Genomic DNA, 23,961 nt, shown 5'->3' on the forward strand with positions numbered 1-23,961 from the left:
GTAAACTGAAACAAACGTCCTCGCTGCCTTTTCCTTGTTTGACGTACTGTGGTTTTGCATCGTACTGCCACCTAGCGAGTTGGAATAGTATGTAGCAAAGGATTTGGACAAACCTGCAAAGTGATGGAACTCAAAATCAGGAAAACATCAGCGTAGCTAACAAAAGTGAAGATTAGTCACAATATTTGTCCCTGAATTTGAAATTAAGTACATTTAACAACAGACTTCATGAGTATTACAGGCCTATAGATAACGGTCTTCTTAGGTGCAGAACATCCCGCAAGTAACATGTATTTAAAAGATGAACCTATATTTGCGTAGTTAGAGAGAGGGGTGTTAGCATTCGGTAGACCTGGGGGTTCGTGGCATTACTTTGGGGGGTTCGTAAGATTATGATAGAAACGTCCGTGGCGTTGTTTCGACTGAAGGGAGTGCAGCTGGAAAAAAGGTTGCGAACCTCTGCAGAGGGTGAATGAGCGTTCATTCCAACAACTGTAATGTATTTTCGCGCCACTACATGGCGATGTAACACAATACTAAATGCCTACCTATGGCTTTGCTGAACAGTTTTGACCTGTGACTGTGACGTGTCATTTCGTGTTAAAGTGTAGGCCTAGTTAACTTTGTCACAAACCGCAATACACCTTGTGTAACGGTGTTTGATTTACCTCCATCACCACATCTGAACTGACAGATCAACTTTACAAGCTAACATGTTTTGCTCGTTTCTGACACTTTAATGACATTTCACATTTTAACTCATTCAGAGCGATGTTTGCAAGATAAAAAATTCGCTATATCTATCTATCTATCTATCTATCTATCTATCTATCTATCTATCTATCTATCTCTCTCTCTCTCTCTCTCTCTCTCTCTCTCTCTCTATATATATATATATATATATTGCCAATGTTTTATATGGTTTATAAAGTATATTAGGTGAAAGCGTGCCTTTGATTTTATGCAATGTTTGTCAGTTTGTTTGTTTGTGTGGGACTTCACATGTCCAGAAACTTTTTTTTTCCAAACTAAAATCTTATAATAGCTTAAAAAAAAAAAAAAAAAAATATATATATATATATATATATATATATACACACACACACACACACACACACACATATATATATACATATATATATATATATTTTTTTTTTATTATTATTTTTTTTTTAAATCCTTGGAATAATGTTTGTATCACACAGGTACACACATCACATCTGCTCATGTGAGTCACAGGTAAGTCCAAAAGAAAATGCTCTTTCCTCCAAAGGGACATGCCATCACTATATCACCTCAAGCGCACTTGATTATACAACCACACCTCGCTTTGAGCATGCAAGTAATCTGACAAGGTTTAGAGTCAGTGCTTCCCCGTAATCCAACTCCTGATTAAAATAGGATTAAATCTCATCTTCAGGTTGAGTCACACACACACACACACACACACACATACATAAATACATACATACATACATACATACATATCACTGCCCCTCTCTCCTTAAAAGCAAAAGAGCAGGGCTGAAAGTGTATTGCATGCTGAGATATCTTCTCTCACATTTGCATTTTCATTTGCAGAGCTCTGCTGATTGGTTCCACCTCCCACTTAATTTTTTTTTTTTTGTACTTTAATTCACGATGCCAGTCACAGAATTCTCTGTAATAAAACACAAAACCTTGGGCGGGGGGGGGGGGGGGGGGGGTCCATGGGATTGGAAGTGGGATAATGAAGTGTAGGGCAGCTTGATTTAACAGAGTGTCGGGCCAAACATACGATACATGGTGGATTGTTCTTGCTCTCTGAGCGAGCGGGTTTGGTATTGTGCTTGCTCCATATGCTTAGCTGCGGGAGAGTGATCATGGAGGATTAGGGATCTTAGCATCTCACCCGGACAGAGCCAGGAAGCTCCTTTGTGATTACATACACACACACACACACACACACAGGAATGACAGCAGAGAAAGTAAATACTCCATCTGCCATTAAAATGTGTGTTTCTGTGTGCATGTGTGTGTGTGTGCGCATGTGTGTGTGTGTGTGTGATCTATATACTGCGCACAGTGCACTGCACAGTACAAAACTAAATTGAAAGCCTCAAAAAACTTCAAAAGCAATCATCTCTGCAGGCACCTTGCATGTAACTGACATGAAGGTGACATTACAATCTTTTATCCCATACATAAATTTAAATCCTGGACAGAGCTCAACTTCATGCACTCTCGTGTATTGTCCAGATTACTGTAGAGGGAGGGGGGGGGGGGGTGTTGTGTGGATTGTGGGAAAACTGTTCACATCACCCTGTTTGCACCCAAGCCTGTCACAATGACTGGAGTCAAGGACACATTTTGAACTGTGTTTCAGACCGAAATAGACTTTCAGGGTGAGGTCCAGCTTCGCGTTTAGCGTTGGTCTTTACACTTAACCGCCTGCAGGTTGCCTTTATTCTGCCCAGATATTCAATAAAGGATGTTATTAACCCCTCTTTCACAGAAACAACTTGACAACGACTTGACTTTTGTTCAAACCCGGTCATTTTTAAAGACTGTTACCACTTCTCTTTTGCATATTCTCGACAGGGACGAGGGAACAGCGGAATTTAACTCGAGGGCTCTCGAGTTAAATTCACACATGCTCAGAGCATCTCATCCATCCGTGACACCAGTTACTGAATCCTTTTGGAGGTTTTTTTAACCAAAATTTCACTTACAAAAGTACATTTTATGAGTTTTAGATAAAATGTCGTACACTTTTAAATTTTATGCTGTGAGAAAGCCCTGGAAAGCTGAGTTAAATTAAGGTCAAACGCGTTTATACAATCTGTACTGCATAAAACAGCAATGTCCATAAAAGTAGCCCATGCCCCCGATTCCTGGAAAACCGTGCGCTTGATTGGTGGAGGAATTAGTCAATAGCTAAGCTCATATGTCCTCAGTGCCGTCAGAGATCATGTTCAGACCATCAACCATAACCGCTACCTCACACACGATGTTTAGCGTCTATTTAAAGCCACCCCGGAGCCTTAGCACTTACAGACCTAATCTTGTCTTGACAAAGTTGCATTAATCTATCACTCCATACCCGCGGGATTACAGTAGCTCATATTTACTCATGCAACGACCTCGGCTTCCTCCTCGTTGTGGAACATACTAACGTTTGCGGCTACGTTGCGTGTGTCAAGATGCAATTTGTTGACGTCCATCTGTCACTGAAAGATGAGATGATAAAAAAAAAAAAAAAAAAAAAAAGCCGTCCAAGGGTATTGAGCTTCGCTCGCGGTTTCTCTGGAGACGGCTACAATGTGAGTGATTGCTTAATGCTTGACGAGGCTTAAGGGCCTTGTTCATTCCAAACTTAGGCGTGACCCCGGCTAAAGAGCCGAGCTGGAGGTCAAACACACGGTTACAGTATCGCTGTGTGAAACAGAACAAATGAGGCTCCGATGAACTGCCCTGGACGTTTAACCTCAACCTTACCTTATGGAGCATGTAACAGTACTATTTCGCACGACAGAGCCGACTGATATTACATCACTGATTATCTATCTATAATCTATCTATGCATTATGGCAGTTGCTTGTATATACCCTACACACAGTTTTCCACGTTCCAACTTTTCAATTTGTATCATGCAGAATTCAAGGAATTAACAATTTAACAGCATTTCTCGGTCGGTGATGTAGGCTATTAGAAACTAAAACAATACAACAAAAGCATTCGACTAACTAAATAATGTGTTTTTCATAATTCATTGTAATTATAATGCATTGCTCTCATATATTGTACCATTATATCTCTTACAGTTGTTTTTTTAAATAAGAACGAAAAAAAGAATATTTAAAAAAATAAATGTCTATTTGAAGATGATGCCTATTATTAAAGCGCCACATTTCAGTTATCGTAAAATTCCAAAAGGAGCGCAAGGGGGAGAGTGCTGCTACAGTAATTGTATTCACTGGGTCGTAGCAGAAATAGCGTGCGAAACCCGCAACAGAAACTGTGAGCAGAAAATGTAAATATTGTGCGAATGTATCGATTCGGGATGGTGACAACGCTGTAAACGGCTGTCACCTCGGGCAATGAACTTAAATCGTCAAGGACAAAAGAATGAGGGTTGATTAGGATAGGGGGAGGAGGAGACGGAGAAGCGATGTGTGATTAGTTGGACAACTATCATCTTCGCGCTCCTCCCCGCTGGGCTGTGGTGAAAGTGAGGCTGCTTCTTTTTTTGGTCCATGAGTGTCAAGCGGTAAGTGCACTGTGGCCGTCTGTTAGTCAGATTCTCTTACACCGTTTCAAGGCAAAGCGCAAATCGGGTAAGATATTCTGTTTATTCTTCGTATCAGTCAGATAGCCCGCTTTTAAGAACTACTGAGTATTTCAGAGATTTATTGATGAGCGGTTGGTTAAAAGTGTTGCAGTTTAGTCGTAGTTAACTCTCCTCATTCCTATTTCAACCGTTGATGGAATTCCGTCTACTGATTTTTCAGTTGTTGATTTTGCAAACAGTAATAAGAATTAAACTGCAGTCTTAAACTTTTGAATCTACACATAGAGAGTTTTGTGCTTCCCTTTGGCTGACTGACCTCAGCCGTACCGTTTAGCTTTTGGTCTTAGAAGTTTCAACCAGTAAAAAGATTTTCACACGCGCATTGTGTGTCTTATTAGCACATTTAGCGTCTATTTCAAACGCAAATGCATTTGTGCAGCTATATTACTTATTCAAACTGTAAGAAAAAATATATGTTGTGTTAAACAACCTAAATTACACTAATTGCTCTCAAGTCAAGCTGACAGAAAGATTTACCGCGTTATCCAGAATGACGTATGGGCTATAGACCTAACCTACAGCACTAAGTGGATTACCTTGGACAGATGGAGAAATTGTGGGCTTTTGCAAGATGACAAAGCCGACCTCTTAGGAGTTAAGCAAACTGTAGAATATTACTTTAGTCTACATACATTTGTTTTTAGTATTACTTTATTGTTCAATTTTGCCTTAGCGTCGTATTTTCCTGTTATCTCTCTTTTGTTCTGAATGTTTGCCCCTGAAGCCCAAATTAATCGTTAAAAGACGACTGACATTAAATTAAATGTTCGTCCAGCTGATTGAAGCTTGTATGTTAGAGCAAAGTCAGTGATAATGATAAGAACTGCTTGACTTCAGCTGTTCTGTACCTATGTCAATTAAAATATTTCTCATCTACGCGAGCGGGTATTAAATGGGAGAAATGCAATCCGATTTAGCGTGTCTACTCAGATTTTCATAAAAATGGTTTGCAATCCCCAGGAAAACCGCACGCTGATATTTCTGCATAAATAGGCACTTATCGTCTATTTACGGCAACATTTCCGTGAAAATTATAGGCAGTAGTCAAGGTTGTTTCCACGGGCAAATGTATGATTAACTTGTAGCCATTATATGAAGCTTTTTTTTTTATCTTGGTGAAATCACCTGTTCTTAAATATAGTCTAGAAATCCGTGCGGGATTAAATACATTGAAAGTGAAAATCTCTGTGTCATATTTATCAGTCTGGGATTTAAAGATCCTAAGGTCAATGGTATCAGCCCAGAGATCAGAGGGCTTCACAGTGGCTCAGTGGTTAGCACTGTTGCCTGGGTTCGAATTCTGGCCGTTCCCTTTTCTGTGTGGAGTTTGCATGTTATTTGCATGAGTTTCCTCTGGGTGCTCCGGTTTCCTCCCACCAAAGACATGTATGCTAGTATTAATACTCCTGTCAGTAACCTTGACCAACGCACTGGCAAAAAGACCTGGAGTCGGTCCCCGGGCACCTACAGCTGCTCAATGCTCCCAGCTCTTAGTGTGTGTGTGTGTGTGTGTGTTCACTGGTGTATAGGATGGGTTAAATGTAGAGACTGCATTTCACTGGTCACTGCTCTGGTGTGTGATCAGTAAAAGTACTTCTTCTTCTTAAGTACTTTTTCTTCTTCTTCATCTAGAAAACTGTGGAGCTGTTCAGCAAATATATTGCCTTGAAGCAAACTGTAGTTACATGAATGCCACGATATTGCATGTTAACATCAGTTTTTGTTATGCTTTCATAAAGTCTTAGCTTACGTTTTCACCAGTGCTGTTTGCAATTTTAATCATAATTTATTTACATGAAATGAAACTGTATGGAGTTGTATGAGTGATTTGTGCAGGAGGACATCAGGTCCTTTTCTGGATAGATCAGAGCAAAATGGCTGACAACCGGATTTAGTCACCTGATTGGTTAAGCAGGATGTCTGTCAGACCATTCAACAAGACGGGCATTGAAGCCACTCCCACTTCATCCACGAGTTTATCTAAAGTGACCAAAAGTACATACATGAATATGCCATACCCTTATACAGAATATATCTTATTGATCTGTAATGATGTAAAATACATTTTTTTCAGGCATTCCCGTCACAGTATTTTATTCCTGACAACAATACTGTAATAGATTTTATGGCTGTGATTCAATATTTTGAGTTAATACCTTTGCCTCTCTGTTTTTCTCTCCCTGTCAGATATTATTATGAGGAAACCATTACAGACCCTTGTATGGTCTAGTCCCTGCCAGTGTCCAGGGACCCCTTAATCTCATTTAAAAGGAGTCAACAGCACGATGTGTGGCTGGCTATAGACCCAAAGCAGCTCCATTGGACCACTGACTTGCCACAGAATCCTTCCACAATGGTTACCACGTCTGCTGGCACTGACCCAGGATCGCAGGTCCGTCCTGTGGACCTGAGCCACAAGCGAAGGTTCCACCAACACGTGCGTAGAAAACTCCGGCCTGTCCGGATACTAGGTCTCGTTCTGAGCTTGGTGGCGGTCAGCGGCGTCTTTTCGTGGAGTGCCTTGATGTTTACGGTGGGGCCGTTCCCAGGGTGGCTGAAGTTTTCGGATCCTGCCGCCAGCGGATCACAGGAGGACCTACTGCCTCACAGGACTCTGCTCTCCACCGTCGAGGGGCAGAACATCTCCTCAGACACACCCACCGCGATGCGGTCGTCGGCCGATATGAACCAGGGCGACTACCCCGAGGACCTGTTCTCGTTGGAGGAGAGACGCCAGGGGGCCGTCGTCCTGCACATGTTTGGGATGTTGTACATGTTCATCGCCTTAGCCATCGTGTGCGATGAGTTCTTCGTGCCAGCGCTCACTGTCATCACCGAGAAGCTGGAGATCTCGGACGACGTGGCCGGCGCCACCTTCATGGCCGCCGGAGGCTCTGCTCCAGAGCTTTTTACCTCCGTCATTGGTGTCTTCATCTCGCACAGCAACGTGGGTATAGGCACAATTGTTGGCTCTGCCGTATTCAACATCTTGTTTGTGATTGGGATGTGCGCACTGTTCTCGCGTGAGGTCCTCAACCTCACCTGGTGGCCCCTCTTCCGAGATGTGACCTTCTACATCATTGGTTTAATCATGCTCATCGTCTTTTTTCTGGATAATTTCATCACTTACATGGAGAGCATTGCTCTATTACTTTGCTATTCAGCCTATGTGACCTTCATGAAGTTCAATGCCAACGTTGAAAACCTGATCAAGAGCAAACTCACCAGGAACCGAGTGGATGAGCTGGAAGCTGCTCCAAAGGTGAGCTGGGTTGAGTTCTTTTTTTTGTTTGTTTGTTTGTTTTTACACGCATAGCAGTTTGCTTTCGTCCTTGTCTGATTTGTTCAGTTTGGTTTGGGGGGAAAAAAATAAAAAAAAACTCTTGCAAAAGGTATCAGGTGGTAGGCTAAGGAGCCACAACAGGAAGAGGAAAGGAGAAGATGGCTAATCACATTTTTTTTTTCTCCTTCAGTTCTAACAGTTCACATTTCTCTTAGATGTCACCTGGATTGGGTAGTCTCAAGCTGTCCTCATTTGTGCTGACTAAGCCTGACCACATGCAGGCTGGACAGTGATTGGTTGAGCAGCAGGGGGCTTTGTGTGCTTCGAACAGGCAAACCTGCAGCCAATGGAAGCCACTCTTAGATGATTAGACACTTTACAGATGTAATACTCCTTGTGTGCTGAGCCTCTTTTATTCACATGGAAGACCTTATTTGGCCTTTGTGCCAACACCAAAGCATATATTGTATTTATTATAATTGGTAATATATAAGCTAATTATGCTAATGAGAGGCCTAAATGTGTCAATCGCTTAGAAACTTTTCAAAGCAAATATGACACAAAATAAGGGTTTATTCACAAACACTAATGCTAATATTGATTCTAAATTATAAGGACTAAGAGATCAGCTCAAAGGATGGTGTAAACAAAATTTTGGAAGCATGAATTCATTTTCTGACGACTGAAAAATTCCGAAAAGCTCGCACCATTTCAATCTTTTGGAAGCATGCAGAAACTAAAACTTTGAGGTGATGGTAATGCAGAATTTTTAAAATGTGACAATGATTTTTTTTTCGCAGGTCATATATATAAACAGTGCAAGTAGGGCTGTGTTTGTCACATGTTCAAAACACCACATTTCCTGATTTTTCTCTTTCTTCTATCTTGCTCTGTGGACATCTTTTCAAGTATTTTGTTTAAAGATGACGACATACATCAAAGTACAGATGTATATAGATTTTACTGTGATACACTTACTCCCTTCTTCTTATGTGATATAAACTCTAAAGAGGTTAAACACACAGGGGTCTGCAAGTGACCTGTCCACAAAAGTGCATCTTGTCCAATAAGAGCGTGTTTTATTGCATTTTATATGTTGTTGTGAGTCTTAATACAACAGCGAATAGTTGTGCCTTCAGCAAAATGGAGTATGAGGACTTAAATTAAATTACTGTTGAAATGAACGTACATCGCACCTGTCTAAGTTTGAGCCCCTACTTTTCTATATCACATGCCACTCAGGTTTACCAAGTCAGATATTTGCTTAAGTCGTATAACTGTTAGTATGAGACTTTTTATGTGAAACAAGGCACAACCATTTTCTTGGTCAGATAATCATCCCTTTTTTGTCCAATGTCTGTTGCCAAGGATATGACAGCGTACTGCAACTTAGCGAAGAAAGAATTTGCCTAAAACAAACTGTTGCTAATGCTACTTCTGTGGAATGATAATATTTAACGTATCACATCGCATTTGTACACAACTCATCCAGCCCTGCTGGGTTTCATTATACTGCTGGGGGTCAGGGATATTTTGCTTTATTCATTGAAGAGAGAGATTTCTTTTCCGTGTTGCTTCATCACACTGTTTTACTAGGTGTTTTCTGTTTCTCGGACGTAAGATTCCTGTAAGCGGCACTTTCAAGGTTCACCTTTCCTCAAAATAGCTTAACATTAGGCAATTACCTTAAATGGAACATTGCTGCCAGAATTTCATTGGCCAGTAGTCACCTTTGATTTGAGCTTGCTCACATTTATTTCTGGAAGGGAAAAAAAACTATCCTGCTATGTAGTTCACATAAAACCAATTGGTTTACTGCATAAAATGAATGAAAACACAATTAATACAACAAGCACAACACAGAAAAAAAATCTTAGGAGAACCAAAAGACTTTGTAGAGTCAAACAAAGATGTCTTCATTATAGTATATATGTCTTTGATTCTGAATTGCAACTCATCTATATTAATAGTATCTTTGAAACTAATATGCAGTTATAGATTAGAAAGTGTTTGAGAGTTTGATTTGTCATTCTCCTGCTGACATAGCAGAGCATGCAATGCTTGACTGCACCTTACAACAGTAGCCTTTATAATCCCAATTTAAGCCTTAAATCCAATTAGTGCCACTAAATATAGTGGTGCTCTTATAGAAAAAAAGAAAAAAAAAACTAGACAGAAATGTTTTTGGTTGCATTCAACATGTTTGGTCCCATTCCAGTTATTCTCCACATCTCTCTCTCTCTTCCAATCTTCCCCCTGTTCCACGTGAGGCGAACGATTGTGGTCGAAACGAGGCTAAGAAAAAGCATTTACATTCTTTACATCTGTCGGTACTTCCCGACTCTTAACCCCCAATCCTTTGTAATCCCTTATCAACTGCTTAATATGGGTGACGACAACACAGATGAAAAGACTCTTATACCTGATGAACAGCAATGACCTGTAGAAGAAAGAAGATGCTTTTTGAGAAAGGAGACTTTGAACTTTCGATTCCTCTTCGATTCCCTCCTAATCACCACTGTTAAACGTTTCACGCTTGACAGAAGTATGTTTTTCAGTGGAGTTTGATTATTATTTTCCCAAGTAGAAGTTTTAAATGAACCTCTTAAAAGGTTGGCAGGAAACTCTGTAATTGTGAAAGTGGCTAAAATACAGATAGTTTTGTGCACAATGCTCAATGGGAGAAGTCAGATAGAAGTGGTTATAATTTCCCCCATCAGAAAATAACCTTTTTCACTGTGTGTATGTAAAATCTTATAACTTTGTAATCATATATTTACAGCACTGTACAATGTTATAGTTACAATACTGAGCGAGTTAAGTAATTGGTAGACCATTTACCCAGGATCAGAAGAGAAGGACATTCTGTCCTGACATGAAACGAAATGGCGCATCAATTTTGTTTTAAAGTTTTAAAAACGTTGGCATCACTGTAGTATTACACATTTTTAGACATTACAAATCGCAATGTTCGTGAAGAACGTAAGGGGTTGCTCAGATTTAGAAACAATCATGTTTAGGTAATGTAAAAACCTCTTTTACATGTCCACGAGCGATGTCACAAACAGGCTCGCTCTAAATGTAGTTTCATCACAACATTAATCCTCTTTGTCTGAGAGCCTGTTCACTCATGTGGGCCGTGTCCACTTTTAAGGAAAGGGCTCAACCCCCTGGGTCCCTAACGGCCTTGCGAAAAAAAAGCGCGTCCCGAGCTGAGAAAATGTGCAAAGTTTTTAAGTTTCCTTCCACTAAACAGGTTTAGTATTTAAGCAAGTTGACAGTCTGCTAAATATCTGAATAGTCCTCATCTTGATAAGCACCCAATGCATGCGACAAAAGGACATACATTGTTTCGAAATGTAGGTATTGACAATATTTGCAATATTGACAATATGCGCAACATTTTGGATACTGTCATTCATTACTAAATATATGTATTATGAGCCCCCGACCCCCAGTGCTCTGATGTATTCTTTTGTATATTCCTCATAAACATATTAGCATTTTTACATAAGACTGACTTGAGATTGTACGTCCAGCAGCCAATGGTTCCATTTGAAATTTTGAGTTGATTTTGTCGTTGTTGTTGTTTTTTTGTTTTTTTTTTCGATAACTCTGTATGCATTTACACTGTACATACACGAGTGTGCGCTTGCATTGATCTAATGTCATCGTCGTCCTGATCATGGAGCTAAAGCCTGTGTTGATGTTTTTTTTTCTGCAGAAGGGAGGGGAGGGAGGGGAGGGAGGGAGGGGAGGGAGGGGAGGGAGGGGAGGGCCCACCCACCCTCCTCTCAGGTCATACGGCAGATAGGCCGACTTCCGTCTCCGCTGTAAATGACATGAAGACGCTTGTGTCTTTGTCCATGAAAAGCAAAATAACACTAGGGAAGTAGCGGGAGATGAGTTGACGTCTGACTAAATGGACATATTATGAAGCACATATTTGTCCTGGTCTGTTACTGTGTGATGCTTTTTTTAATCCTCCCACGCGCTTATACCACAAATGGTCCAGTGCTGGAATGAAGCCCAGAAAAGTAAAAACTTATTTCTGAGAACGAAGGTCATTTACAGACAAGTTACAAAACAAAACACGAAGTGGTATAAACGTTGATCGCGGTGTCACAACTGGTTCAGCTCCTGAATCGTGCGCATTATGTTTTAATGTGACACTGGTTTATATAAAATAAAATTAGTAAAATACAGAGTTGATGTAAAATTATGTCAGTATGAGAACAGTAAGATTCATTAACAACATCCAAGCTTCTAAAACCTGTATAGATATAACCAGTCCATGCCTCTTCTGCTTTACAAGCTAGAACTGTGTTTGTCATTGTCATCAACCTAACTGACAGATGCAGAACATTTCAGTCAGCGTGTAATGTGTGTGTGTTTCGCTTATAAGCAATAATCTTAAAGTCACATAAACGAATTTAAAACAAACCAACCAATGGTGCACTACTCCACACAAGGCTTTGCTTGCCTAAACAATATTTCAACATATTGATGAGTTCGTTTTTAAGAACTGCCATGGTGTGGATTTTGTTTTGTTGCTTCATTTATCAAACCTTTAGTGCAGCGATGTCACATCGATATAAATAGGCCGAAAAACGAAACAGCATCTTCTTACACTGTTACTCCCTACACCATATTTTGTTTGTTTTTACAGCTATGGAAAATTTGACAGAGTAATACCGATGAATTTGCATCCTGTTGTTTCTCTGGATTTGATTGTTATCAGTAGTACACAGTGTGCCACAGTGCCCCCCCCCCTCATTTACTTAATTTTATTTAACAAACAGCACAATTACATCTCGTTAAAAATTGTACCTGATGCCTTTTTAAAATCTTTATATTTGAGAGGTCGTGATCATCACCCGTGAAACACTGAGTAAATGCAATGCTTCTCCTGCTGGGTTCATACAGGTGAAAGTATTGGAATTGTTCCTCTTGACTTGATTTAGATAGTGACTCTGGCTGCCCAGATTAGTAAGGCTATAAAGTTTCTATTTATGGGTCCTTAAGTTGAAACCATTCTCACACACTATGGTTCATGTCAGGTCTAGTCTCAGCACAGGTCTCAGACAGGAAAACCTTATAGTTAATCTACTGTACATTAAGAATCATGGATGGTTTCAACCTTGTCCCTATGTTGAAGGTGATGCGTTAGTGCGTTACCAGATATGCAGTGTATTGCAAAATGGCGTAACATTTATACAGAGAGCCCAAAACCTGATTCATGTAGCCCCCTTGTGATTTGGTGTTTGATATATTTGAAAGCTTGAAGATTTGTGATTTGAAATCTTATTTATTTCTGGTTTGCATAGTACTGCTCGCTGTGTTGTGAAAGTATGCTACTGTTAATATAACAGATGCTGTTGTAAATCTAATAGGTGATACTAAAATTGAAGCAGATGCTATTGTGAACCTGGCAAGCACTAATAAGTACTACATTAGTCTAACAGCATATGCCATTGTAAATCCACCGAGTGCTAGCTAAGGTTCGGCAGCTTGTCAGCGGTGGGTGAGTGATGTTGATTGGCTCTGTTGCCTGACCTCTGAGAAGGTTAGCCCTATTTCCGTCAGGACAACACCTGAAGCTTATCCATCCAGCCTCCTGAAGCAAGTGGTGGGGGGGGGCGGGAGCGAAAAAAAAAAAAAAAAAAAAAAACGTGAGCATTGCCTGGAAGCAGCCACAACCACGCCACACTAATCACAAGAAGAAACGTGTCAGAGATTAAGAACTCCATCTGATGTTTGGATAATTAGGCTCAGTTACGTGGTACATGTGGACCATCCCGTGCCAAACTTCAGGTCTGAAGTCGACTGTATGTAACCGCACTGTTAACATGTCAGCGACCAAAATAGGCTGATGAAACAATCTTTGAGAACTGAGTTAGTGTTTGATTTGTTCATTTGATTAATTGAGTATTTTGAGTTCTATTTAGCCAGTAAGCGCATCAAGATGGTAATACAGGACGACCAAAAAGCACACTGAGAGTGAGAATCAGTTCGTATATTTATTCTCGTATAAATCGTATCACAATGACCAGTTAAAGTTGATTATAGTTGGATCTGTGTGTTTCTCTGGGTTGTTCATCACAAACCTGTTGTGACAGGCATACTGTAACTGAAACAGCTTAAAGTGAATATGTTAATCACTGAGACAAGATTCAATAGGATAGGATAGGATGGGACAGGACAGGATACAATACGATATGATACGATACATGCAATATATTACGCGATACCGTACTATACAATACTATACGATGAAGGACACATTGCCTACTGGAGCCTTGAAATAATTGACACAGCAGACTTCAGCCAATGACTGTTCCATTGGTATACAGCAGCTCCATAATCCAACATTTTTTTTGAAGTACCTAAATATGCAACAGATACATTTTTCATTGTATTATTATCCATCGTAAGGGACAGTATAAGCTGTAATGTTGAATCTGCCTCAAACAATAAAAATGATAAGAATTGTGTATCATACCATATTTATTTTAACTCTTTTTGTTAATGGTGTTTGTAAACCACATGATATCCCAAAATAGTGACAGTGGTTGCTTTTTTTTACGGGGACTGAGCAATGTTTTAGTTTTGGCATGAACCGGAGGTAAACGAAAATGTTTATCACAGGAAGGGATTGAAGTCATGTCTATGCCGCGTTCGTTTGTTGAATTACGTTGAGGCGATTGTGTCTTCTGGTTAATGTAATAACCTTGGACAAAATGTTGATTGGATAGCCAAGCACGCATTCTGTCTCATGAAGTTTACATAATTACACCAGATGGGATAAATCTACTTCATTGTTTTGTTTTGCTTCTTATTGTTATTGTTGAAAAACTTATTGTTTTTCAACAAATTGATTCAAAAATACATACTCCTTGCTGGGTTTTTTTTTGTTTTGTTTTTGTTTTTTGTGGTGACTTTGAATGATAATGATCAGTGAGTCCTGGTTTTCCAATGATGTTTAATATCCCAAAACTCTTTTCTTAAGGTGAATTACTAAGATAGATTTGTGGAGTCTTTTGTGTTTTTGCTTGGGAGAAAACCGAAATTTTTTTTTGGAGATTATTCTGTAGTCAGACTTTCTGGGCCATAAAAAGATATGTAAACTGCTTTATTATGTTTGTTTGTTTCTTTGGTGAAAACTAGAAATAACTGTCTAACATATAATTCCTTGAGAACAATACAGCTTGATGCAGTGTCATACACATTTTGTTGTAGTCATGACAACATGACTAGACATTAATGACATTAACGGTTAATGTTCTGAAACAAAATCTTAGAGTTTCATTTGATCAGCTTCATTGTTTTGTGTGTGTGTGTGTGTGTGTGTGTGTGTGTGTGTGTGTGTGTGTGTGAGCGAGTCTTAAATTGCCTCCTCTTCCAGCTGCAGTTTTGGTTGTTGGTAGTTGTATTTCTTCAGAATTTTTTAATGCAATAAGAGCAAGGATGTCTTGTTTTTACTAGTTATGCCCCTAAATTGGAAACTGTCATACTTGTTTGTGTGATGTAAAAGTTCCACAGACGGTGAGGTTTATCTGAAACATGACTCAGACAGTGCTCCAGCTGTAGGAAAATGTTTCAGACATGGAAAATTCAGCGCATTTCCAATCTCTTGTTAAACCATTTGGTGTTGCAAAATGGAATTTGTTAACCTCTCTCTCTAGATTTTGAGTTAAAATTTTATTGTTGGGTTATTACGCTGCTCTTATACTATTGTTAAGTTCTATTCTTATAAATCCTTACTAAAATAGCACTTGGAAACATTATGAGTATTATGCATTAAAATACTGAGGTTTGATTCTTGTGTTTTCCTTTATCTATCATGTGTACCAAACATTGTCAATTTGCAGAAAAGGATATCACACACCTCTAAACTGAATGTACATAACAATTTAGATTATTTATATACCAGACTAAGTCTCTAAGTCATTCTGACCATGCTGTAATAGGTGTTATTTCTCAGACATCACGTAATTCTCTCTCTCTCTGTTTTTCTCTCTCTGAAGGCCAGCCCTGATTCTGTTGACGATGAAAACAAACTCATGGTAGGTTGTGCTGTATCTAATCTAGAATACATTTATTTTTTTGTATCTGCTGTACGGTATTTATTTATAATAACATTTGTGAAAAAAAATTGAAAATGGTTTGTGACCACAAGAATTCTAAAAGAATTTGGTTCTGAAACTTTCGGGTTTCACCCTTATGTAGGTTGGTCAAGCATATTAGTCTCACAGAACCTATTTACCCCATGGCCCTACTTAGTTTTACAGATCTGACAGTTTTACTGAGGATTACTCCAGACAGATTACGTTGGGAATACATTACTTAAAATTGAGTCTGTAATTGTTAAGCGGTGTCAGAGGATGAAGCTATTTAGTGCACACACACACACACACACACACACACACTTTGCTTCGATGCTCATTCTGGGGTGTTGATGGTGGGGTGGTAATGGAGTTGACCCAGTACCTGAAGATTGGCAGGTTTGAAGCCCCAACACATTCTGTAGCAAAACACCTCGCCCCCAAAAGATTTTCCGGTGACATGTGACCTCTGACAAAGAAACTAATAGTTGTAAGTCACTCTGAATAAGTGTATACAGTAAATAAGCAATTCTCATCGAAATGTATCTTTGTTGTTTTTTTGGTTTTTCTTTTTCTATTCCTTTAGGCTAAGCCTCGGCTCCAGAGAGGAGGAAGCTCAGCTTCCCTGCACAACTCGTTGATGAGGAACAGCATCTTCCAGCTCATGATTCACACACTTGACCCACTCAGTGAAGGTACATAGCATGGACACACCCTCTCATGACATCATGATTCACACACTTGACCCACTCAGTGAAGGTACATAGCATGGACACACCCTCTCATGACATCATGATTCACACACTTGACCCACTCAGTGAAAGTACTGAGCATGGACAAAAGCTATGATGACATCATAATGCATAACTTCTCATACTCAGGGAAGGTACTGAGCATAGACGCTATAATACATTGCTTGGCGCACTCAGTCAAAGTACACGGAATGGATACACTCTTTTATGACATCACAATGCATAACTTGACCCAGTTATGGAAGAGAAGTAGCATGGACACATCCCCTTATGACATCATAATTCATAACTTGGTTAGTCTCTCACCGTTGTCTGAGTAAAAGAGGCCTCGTGTGAATGTTGAATCTTGAAGTCGGAAGTTGAGGTTCTTTTGTGTTTGAATGGCTCTTGGTTCCATGTTCTCAGCAGTGCTAAAATATCATCAAGAAGTGTTTTGCATCTGACAGCCACAGAATCAGTCAGAATGTCTGTACTCTCCTAAAAGGCCATAAACCATTCAGCATGGAACATTGTAATTTTGAGGTAGCACAGCTGACAAAATGCAACTAAATAATTGATGAGGAACTGAGTACAATGTGATGGGAGATGTGTGTAGCACATCAGTGAGACATTTGGTTTTCCCTGGAGAGAAGTCTGAGAATGTCAAATCAGTGCCAGTTTACCATAAAACTGGACATTTAGGGAAAGCATAATAATTATAATCATAATGTACTCACACAGCAGGGCATGTCTGTTGTTAAAATTGTATTCTAACAGAGAAATGTTTGATGCGTAGATCACGAGTCTTGTACTTTCATTACACACGTTGAGTTTGTTGTCTAAATGTCTTGCAGGGAAATTTAAGGAGAAGGCTTCCATTCTTCACAAGATTGCAAGGAGAAAAAGTCAAGATGATCCTAATGGTCTCAGTAAGTTTCATTCCTTTAATATTAGACTTGGTACATTGTCCAAGAGATGTAAATCACCTCTAACTTTAAACCAGTGGCGCTGGATGATTCATATTCACTTTGAACTGATTTATGGTCCTCTGTTCTAACATTAACCAAGAGTAATTAAACATGTATGGGTAACCTCAGCCAATGTTCACTGAATGTCTTTGTCGATTCTGCAGTGGATAAAAACCTTCCCAACAGCTCTAACGTGGAGGTGGAGGTCACGCCTCCCATGAATGGCAGTGCTGGAATGGAGGTGAGGACATTTTGGTAGAGTCAGGTTTAGTCAATACAAAAAGTTCTCAGATAAATAGCCTAACTTGACTCAGATTCTCCAAACACTTAACACAAAGCATCAGTCTGTTAGTGAATGTTACAAACATTCTAAGACATGGTGTGAGATTCATTTGTTTCATTGTACTTCATCAGATTATGGTAATGCTCTGGTTAGACTGAGCTTAAAGCTGTTGATAATTCAATATCTCCCTCACTGAAAATTCAGTGGGTATCCCCTAGTTCAAAATTCAAGGAGTATCTCTTGCTCCTTCCTAAACCTTTAACCCCAAACACACATACAGTTAATCAATGATTGGATAATGAATGTACATTCTTAGAAATCTAAGAAAGAAGCACCAGATTTCACCAGGACATCCATCGCGAGGGCATTTTCTGTATCATCCGACAAAATGCCCGACAAATACAGTCGACACAGTGCTGTTTACAAGTGCGTGCAATGCCTGTGTGTTTTGCAATCAAGGCTGAAGAGGAGGAGGAGGATGAAGATCAGCCTTTGAGCCTGGCATGGCCCGAAACCACGCGGAAACGCATCACCTACCTCTTCATCCTTCCCATCGTCTTCCCTCTGTGGCTTACACTGCCAGACGTCAGGAGAGATGTACGTAGTTTCCCCCCCCCCCCCCCCCCAATCATTAAAAGTCACTCTTGCAACGTTATCGACGTCGTCCTACGTTGTGAGGACGTTTTCCATTGGTCGACCAGAAAAGTCAAATGTAGTGATGTCGTACATGAAACGATGGAATTTTCATGTATGAGCTAAAAGAACAGTTAACTTAACTTAAATCTGTGAAGGCTTCGGTGACGATTGCAGTAGTCATGTCTTTGATCATCTTAGAAAAGTCTTATTCTCCAGATACCGTTCTTATGAATATAATTGTCAATGCAACAGCCACAATTAGTTAGTTACTTTTCACTTTGACTGTCCTATCTGGGTATTCGTCGGGATTAAGCACAAAACGAAATCATGTAATACGGGTAGTCACTGCACATTTTATGGCAGGAGTTTACCGTGTTTTTCTAGGATGATTTCATTTTACTGAGGCTCTAATGAAATCAAAGTTAACGCTTAGAGCCTATCAATGTTAACAGTATAGTGAAATAAATTCAAGCGTATGTGTTAATCACACGATGACCTCCTGCCCTCTTTCAGACATCCAGGAAGTTTTTCCCCATAACATTTCTCGGTTCCATCTGCTGGATTGCCGCCTTCTCCTATCTGATGGTTTGGTGGGCCCACCAGGTAAAAAAAAAACAAAAAAAACCCCTCTGCCTTTTAATTACTGACTCCGTCACTTTTACAAGGCCTATCTCAGTCAAGCTACTTTGTCACCTCGGTAGTGGTGCTTAAGCCATGGTAGCCGACCATTTTGACAAAGATCAATTATCGCTGCTGCTAATAATAATAATAATAATAATAATAATAATAATAATAATATAAATTTATCTAGAGCCCAATATCACTATTTATAGTCTCAAAGGTCTTTACATGTCTGTAACAAAGCATACTCTCACAGATCACTTTTCTTTCATTGGGAATCTGTACAAATGCAACGTGATTTACCTCACTATCTGGATTCGCTGGTTTGCATCAATACAGTGTGTTACCTCTGTTCATTCCACATATCTCAGATTGCATGGCGACTTTGGAACCACGAAGTTTGTTGTTGTTGTGGTTGTTGTTGTTGTTGTTGTTGTTGTTGTTGTTGTTGGGGGCATAAACGGTAATCTTAAAATATGGCACAATGTGACCAGGATGTTAGGGACTAATGTCTCATAAGAAACAGAGATTATATATTTTTTTTTTATAGACACTAATAATACTCCTTCAGAGGTTTCAAAGGGGTTACACATGTGCGCTGCGTTTTCTCCGAACAACACACAATATGAGTTGTATGAGTTGTACACGAGTTGTATTAAAAAGTTCTCATGTTCATTGTGTGTGGTGATCTTAATGCTAGCTGTTAAGTGCTTGTCAATCGCGTGAATTTCCAAAAAAAAAAAAAGGAAGAAAAAAGATTCTTTAAGGAGGCGCTGCTCTGGATTTAGCAGGAGTACAGGTTCAGGGAAAGTAATTAACTTTCACTGTCTGTACTTTAAGCAAACCGTGCTGCGGACATTCTAGGCTAACATGTCCTCATCCTCAACTGTCAGCCATCAGGATTTGTAGATGAGTAACCTTATCAGAGAATCGCAGGACGTCTTTCTTATTCTTTTATTCACTGAGCCCAATGGGTTCATCCTGTCCTGGGTATCTAAGAGGTCCTCAAGGTTATCATGTGATCCGTTGTCCTCCAATCAATTGTGGTTATGCATGGCCCCTAATTCTGTCTAGCACAATAAAACCAATCTAATCCCCAAAGCCAATTAGCTGTTCTCAGCCAGGTAGAGAAAGGACTTTAGCTCATCTCCGATTCTAAGCAGTGAAAGAGGCAAGAGTCACAGCACTGACGTGTTGCGTGGCTCCGTTCGGTTGGTTTTAGTTTAAAAAAAAAAAGAAAAAAAAAAAAGAGTCAAATGCAAACGGTGTCAATTTATGATCAGAAAAATAATAAACTTCGTTTATATACCGATTACCATACAGCGTTTGTCGTCGAACGCTCGTGTATATGTGAAATGTGCCGGGTGCGTACTGTATATTTAAGGACAGTCCGTGTACCTCGGTTATCGCCAGAAACAAATCCGTTTTTTACTCGGGGATCGGGGATTCTATCCGTTTGTTAGAGACGCACATAAAAATGTGTCGACGCTAGAACGTGTGGCTAATGTAATGGTGTGCATTACAGGCATAAATTAGTTTATGTAAACCAATCCAAATATTTATAGTCCCTTACAGAGAAAGCCTCAGCTCGACGCTTGCTTTTCAGTGGTCAATTAGACCGTTATAGTCACGCCCTCTCTGAACCTATTGGCTTTTATTGGCTTAGAACAGTCAGCGTGGCATTTATTTTTAACAGCCTCCAAATATCTCAGAACAATGCCCTCTTGACCTTATCAGCAACTCCCTCCCCTTTTGTTTAAGACTGTCGAGGAAAGATGGGTTTTTTTTTTTTTGGTATGTCGTTTTCGGTCTTTTCTCTGGGTGGAAATGATGTGATTTTTGACCATGTATCTCCTCCAGGTTGGTGAGACCATTGGGATTACAGAGGAGATTATGGGATTGACAATATTAGCGGCTGGGACTTCCATCCCTGATCTGATCACCAGTGTCATAGTGGCTCGAAAAGGACTTGGTGACATGGCAGTGTCCAGCTCTGTGGGGTCGAATATTTTCGACATTACTGTTGGGTAAGGATGTAGCTGCTGTCATCATCATCATCATCATCATCATCATCATCATTATCATTATCAGCAATGTCATATTCACCATTATCAATACCCTCATCTTCACTGTTATCATTTACTACGTGCTTTATTCACTAAGATCAGAAGATGTTTAGTGTAATCTGTAAAACGGAGAGAAAACACCCATTCACCTGGCAGTGGAGTTAAAACTAAATTAATAATAAACTATAGGATAATAAAAAGAAACCGAGCCTAATGATAAAATCATATTTATTGGAAATGATTAAAAAGTGTTTTTTTTTAAATATATGTATGAATTTGTATGAATTTTTATTGATCCTTTTTTAAAAAATAAATTCGCGTTGAACATCACAGAATTATTTCGGAATTTGATTGCATCACGTAACTGATGTATTTCAACAAGGTCAAGATGTCAATAAGTTGCCTCTTCATTACCAGTTTTCTCCCAGTTTTTAGCACATGACCAAGTACTAACTACACTGGTGCATTCATACGCTTTAACCAGCAGATGCTGCCGGCCTCCATTGATCCCTGTTTTGCATTTAATTGCCAAAGTGAAAACTCACTGCATGCGTATCTCTTCCTCCCTCTAAATTCAAAACGCCAGACGATACGTTGAGACATGTCTAATTATGGCCTTTTGTCTTCGTAGACTACCCTTCCCGTGGTTGCTCTATTCGATGGCAAACGACATGAGCCCGGTAACGGTCAGCAGCAACGGCTTGTTCTGCGCCATCGTGCTTCTGTTTCTCATGCTCCTGTTTGTCATCATCTCCATCGCTGCCTGCAAGTGGAGGATGAGCAAACTCCTGGGCTTCCTCATGTTCTTGCTCTACTTCGTCTTCCTCGTGGTCAGCGTCATGCTCGAGGACAAGTACATCATCTGCCCCGTTAGCATCTGAGAACTGGAGGGGGGGCGACGCCTACTCCCCCCGGCACCTAGAACAATCCACGGAGCCAGACCGAACATAGACAGCGAACGGAGGGCTGACCATCCCCGGTCTGTAGTTTTTGATAATGTCGGATGTGGAAAGACTGCAAAAGAAAAAAAAAACAAAACAAAAAAGAAAAGAAAACGGCCCTCTTCAAGTGCACGCTGGGTAAAATTTTCACGTAGACGTGATGCTGCCAGCACTGTCCCCTTCGGAGGACTTTTTGAAGGTAGAGACGTCGAGAAAACTGAACAAATCATGTCCATTGTCTAGATTTTGCAGCACGCCACACACATTGAGAATACAGGGCGCACTGACGTGAAACCGTGACGTTTTGGGACTCTTAAGACAAACATCCAAGAGAAAAGTTTCATATATTCTGATAACATGCCACGGATAACAAGCCAGCAAAATTCCAGGGGAGCAGTTGGTTTGGAACACAGAGACGTTCTTTCCGAAGCCTTGTCTTGCAAACTGAATGTGAAAACGGGGAATATGGAAACAACACAAAGCGACGAATTTGCTTTGTTGAGAAACAATTGATTGTCTGGCTTGTCACTGTTTTTCTCTCTCATATATAAATGTAAAATGGTAAATAGCCATCTAGTTGTAGAATGCAGATTTTTAGTTTTAAAAACAAGTATCCATTGCAATCATTATCATTATAAACAGTTAATTACCGATCATAAGCCGCCTGATTAAGTACAAGAATTGCAAGTGTGCAACATCTCATTGCGATATATACTTGACAAAATTTACAGTTGTAATGTTTTTTTTTTTAATCTGTAATCTGCAGTATGAATAAACATGTATGATTAAGGTGAAGTGTATCTAACAGGTGAACAAGGAATTAGTCCAATTTCCCTTGTCACTGAAGTACAGGTAAATGCCTAAATAAAGAAAACACTTGAATAAATGAACGATGATGCAATGTGTATATTGAAATCAGGTGCTTCCACACAATTAAACCATCAACGTCCAATAATGCCTCAGATCATGTATATTATTTTTGTATTTTCTTTATTTTGGCAATTAACTGTAGGCTGTATTCATTTGTTGCGCACACTGAATGAATCCATTTTGATTCAGTGAAATATATGTGTGTGTGTGTGTGTGTGTATATATATATACACACACACACACACACACACACACATACATACATACATACATACACACACACACACACACACACACACACACATATATGTATATATGTGTGTGTTTCATAAAATTAAAATGACAAATGTCACTTCTTTTACTGTATAGAGCAGGGGTGGGCAAATCCGGTCCTGGAGGACCATGGTCCTGCTGTTTTTTCTTGTCAGCTAACTAAATACAATCTGTGATTGGCTGAAGAGAGGGCACACCTGTTTGCAAGGTGAAAATCAACAGGTAACTAAGGGGCGAAAACAAAAACCCGACAGGTCACTGGCCCTCCAGGACCGGATTTGTCCCACCCCTGGCATAGAGCAATCACAGTCTACTGCTATTCCGAATATTCAACATGATTTACCAACAGGTATTCTCCCTATTGCTTTCCGCAACTGCTGGATGTGAGCACTGAGATGTCTGAGGCGGTTGTGAGTTGGCCTGTACAACGCACTTTGCATAAATCTGTTTTTTTTTTTTTTTTTTTCCCCATCCTTGTATATGTGCAGCAGATTTTAGCAAATATGTTTGAAGTATGTTTGAATTCTCAGTTGTAAACACGTATGTACAAACTGAACTTACCGGTTTTCGGCACACGAATGCATTTTTAGCTTGTGCAACACCAGCGGTTTAGCTCGATTGGCGAGCACATTCGCTAGCGTGGATCGCGCGACTGGTTTTGCACGCTAACAGTGCTAACATGTGCGTAGAACGCTTCATTTTGTTCAGCAAGTGAATTGATCTTCAGTCATCTATGCAGTCCACCATTATCCTTAGGTATGGAATCATATGTATCAGCATTCATAACCGTTGTATATATAATCACTGGTTTGAAAAAAAAATAATAAACTGATTTATAAAGCCAACGAGATTTT

The 23,961-nt window shown here is 39.7% G+C and overlaps 1 protein-coding gene across 1 annotated transcript; it reads left to right on the forward strand.

Annotated features, from left to right (window-relative positions):
* Nucleotides 1–6,683: 6,683 nt before the first annotated feature.
* Nucleotides 6,684–22,480, forward strand: LOC115823715 (solute carrier family 24 member 2). The gene is made up of 9 exons (XM_030787744.1): nt 6,684–7,592; nt 15,641–15,679; nt 16,305–16,413; nt 17,304–17,378; nt 17,582–17,658; nt 18,160–18,297; nt 18,850–18,939; nt 20,818–20,984; nt 21,655–22,480. The coding sequence occupies exons 1-9, from the start codon at nt 6,684–6,686 to the stop codon at nt 21,902–21,904; spliced, it is 1,854 nt and encodes a 617-aa protein (XP_030643604.1). The 3' UTR covers nt 21,905–22,480.
* Nucleotides 22,481–23,961: the final 1,481 nt, after the last annotated feature.

The sequence above is a fragment of the Chanos chanos genome, chromosome 11 (genome assembly GCF_902362185.1).
Source record: "Chanos chanos chromosome 11, fChaCha1.1, whole genome shotgun sequence".
NCBI lineage: Eukaryota > Metazoa > Chordata > Actinopteri > Gonorynchiformes > Chanidae > Chanos > Chanos chanos.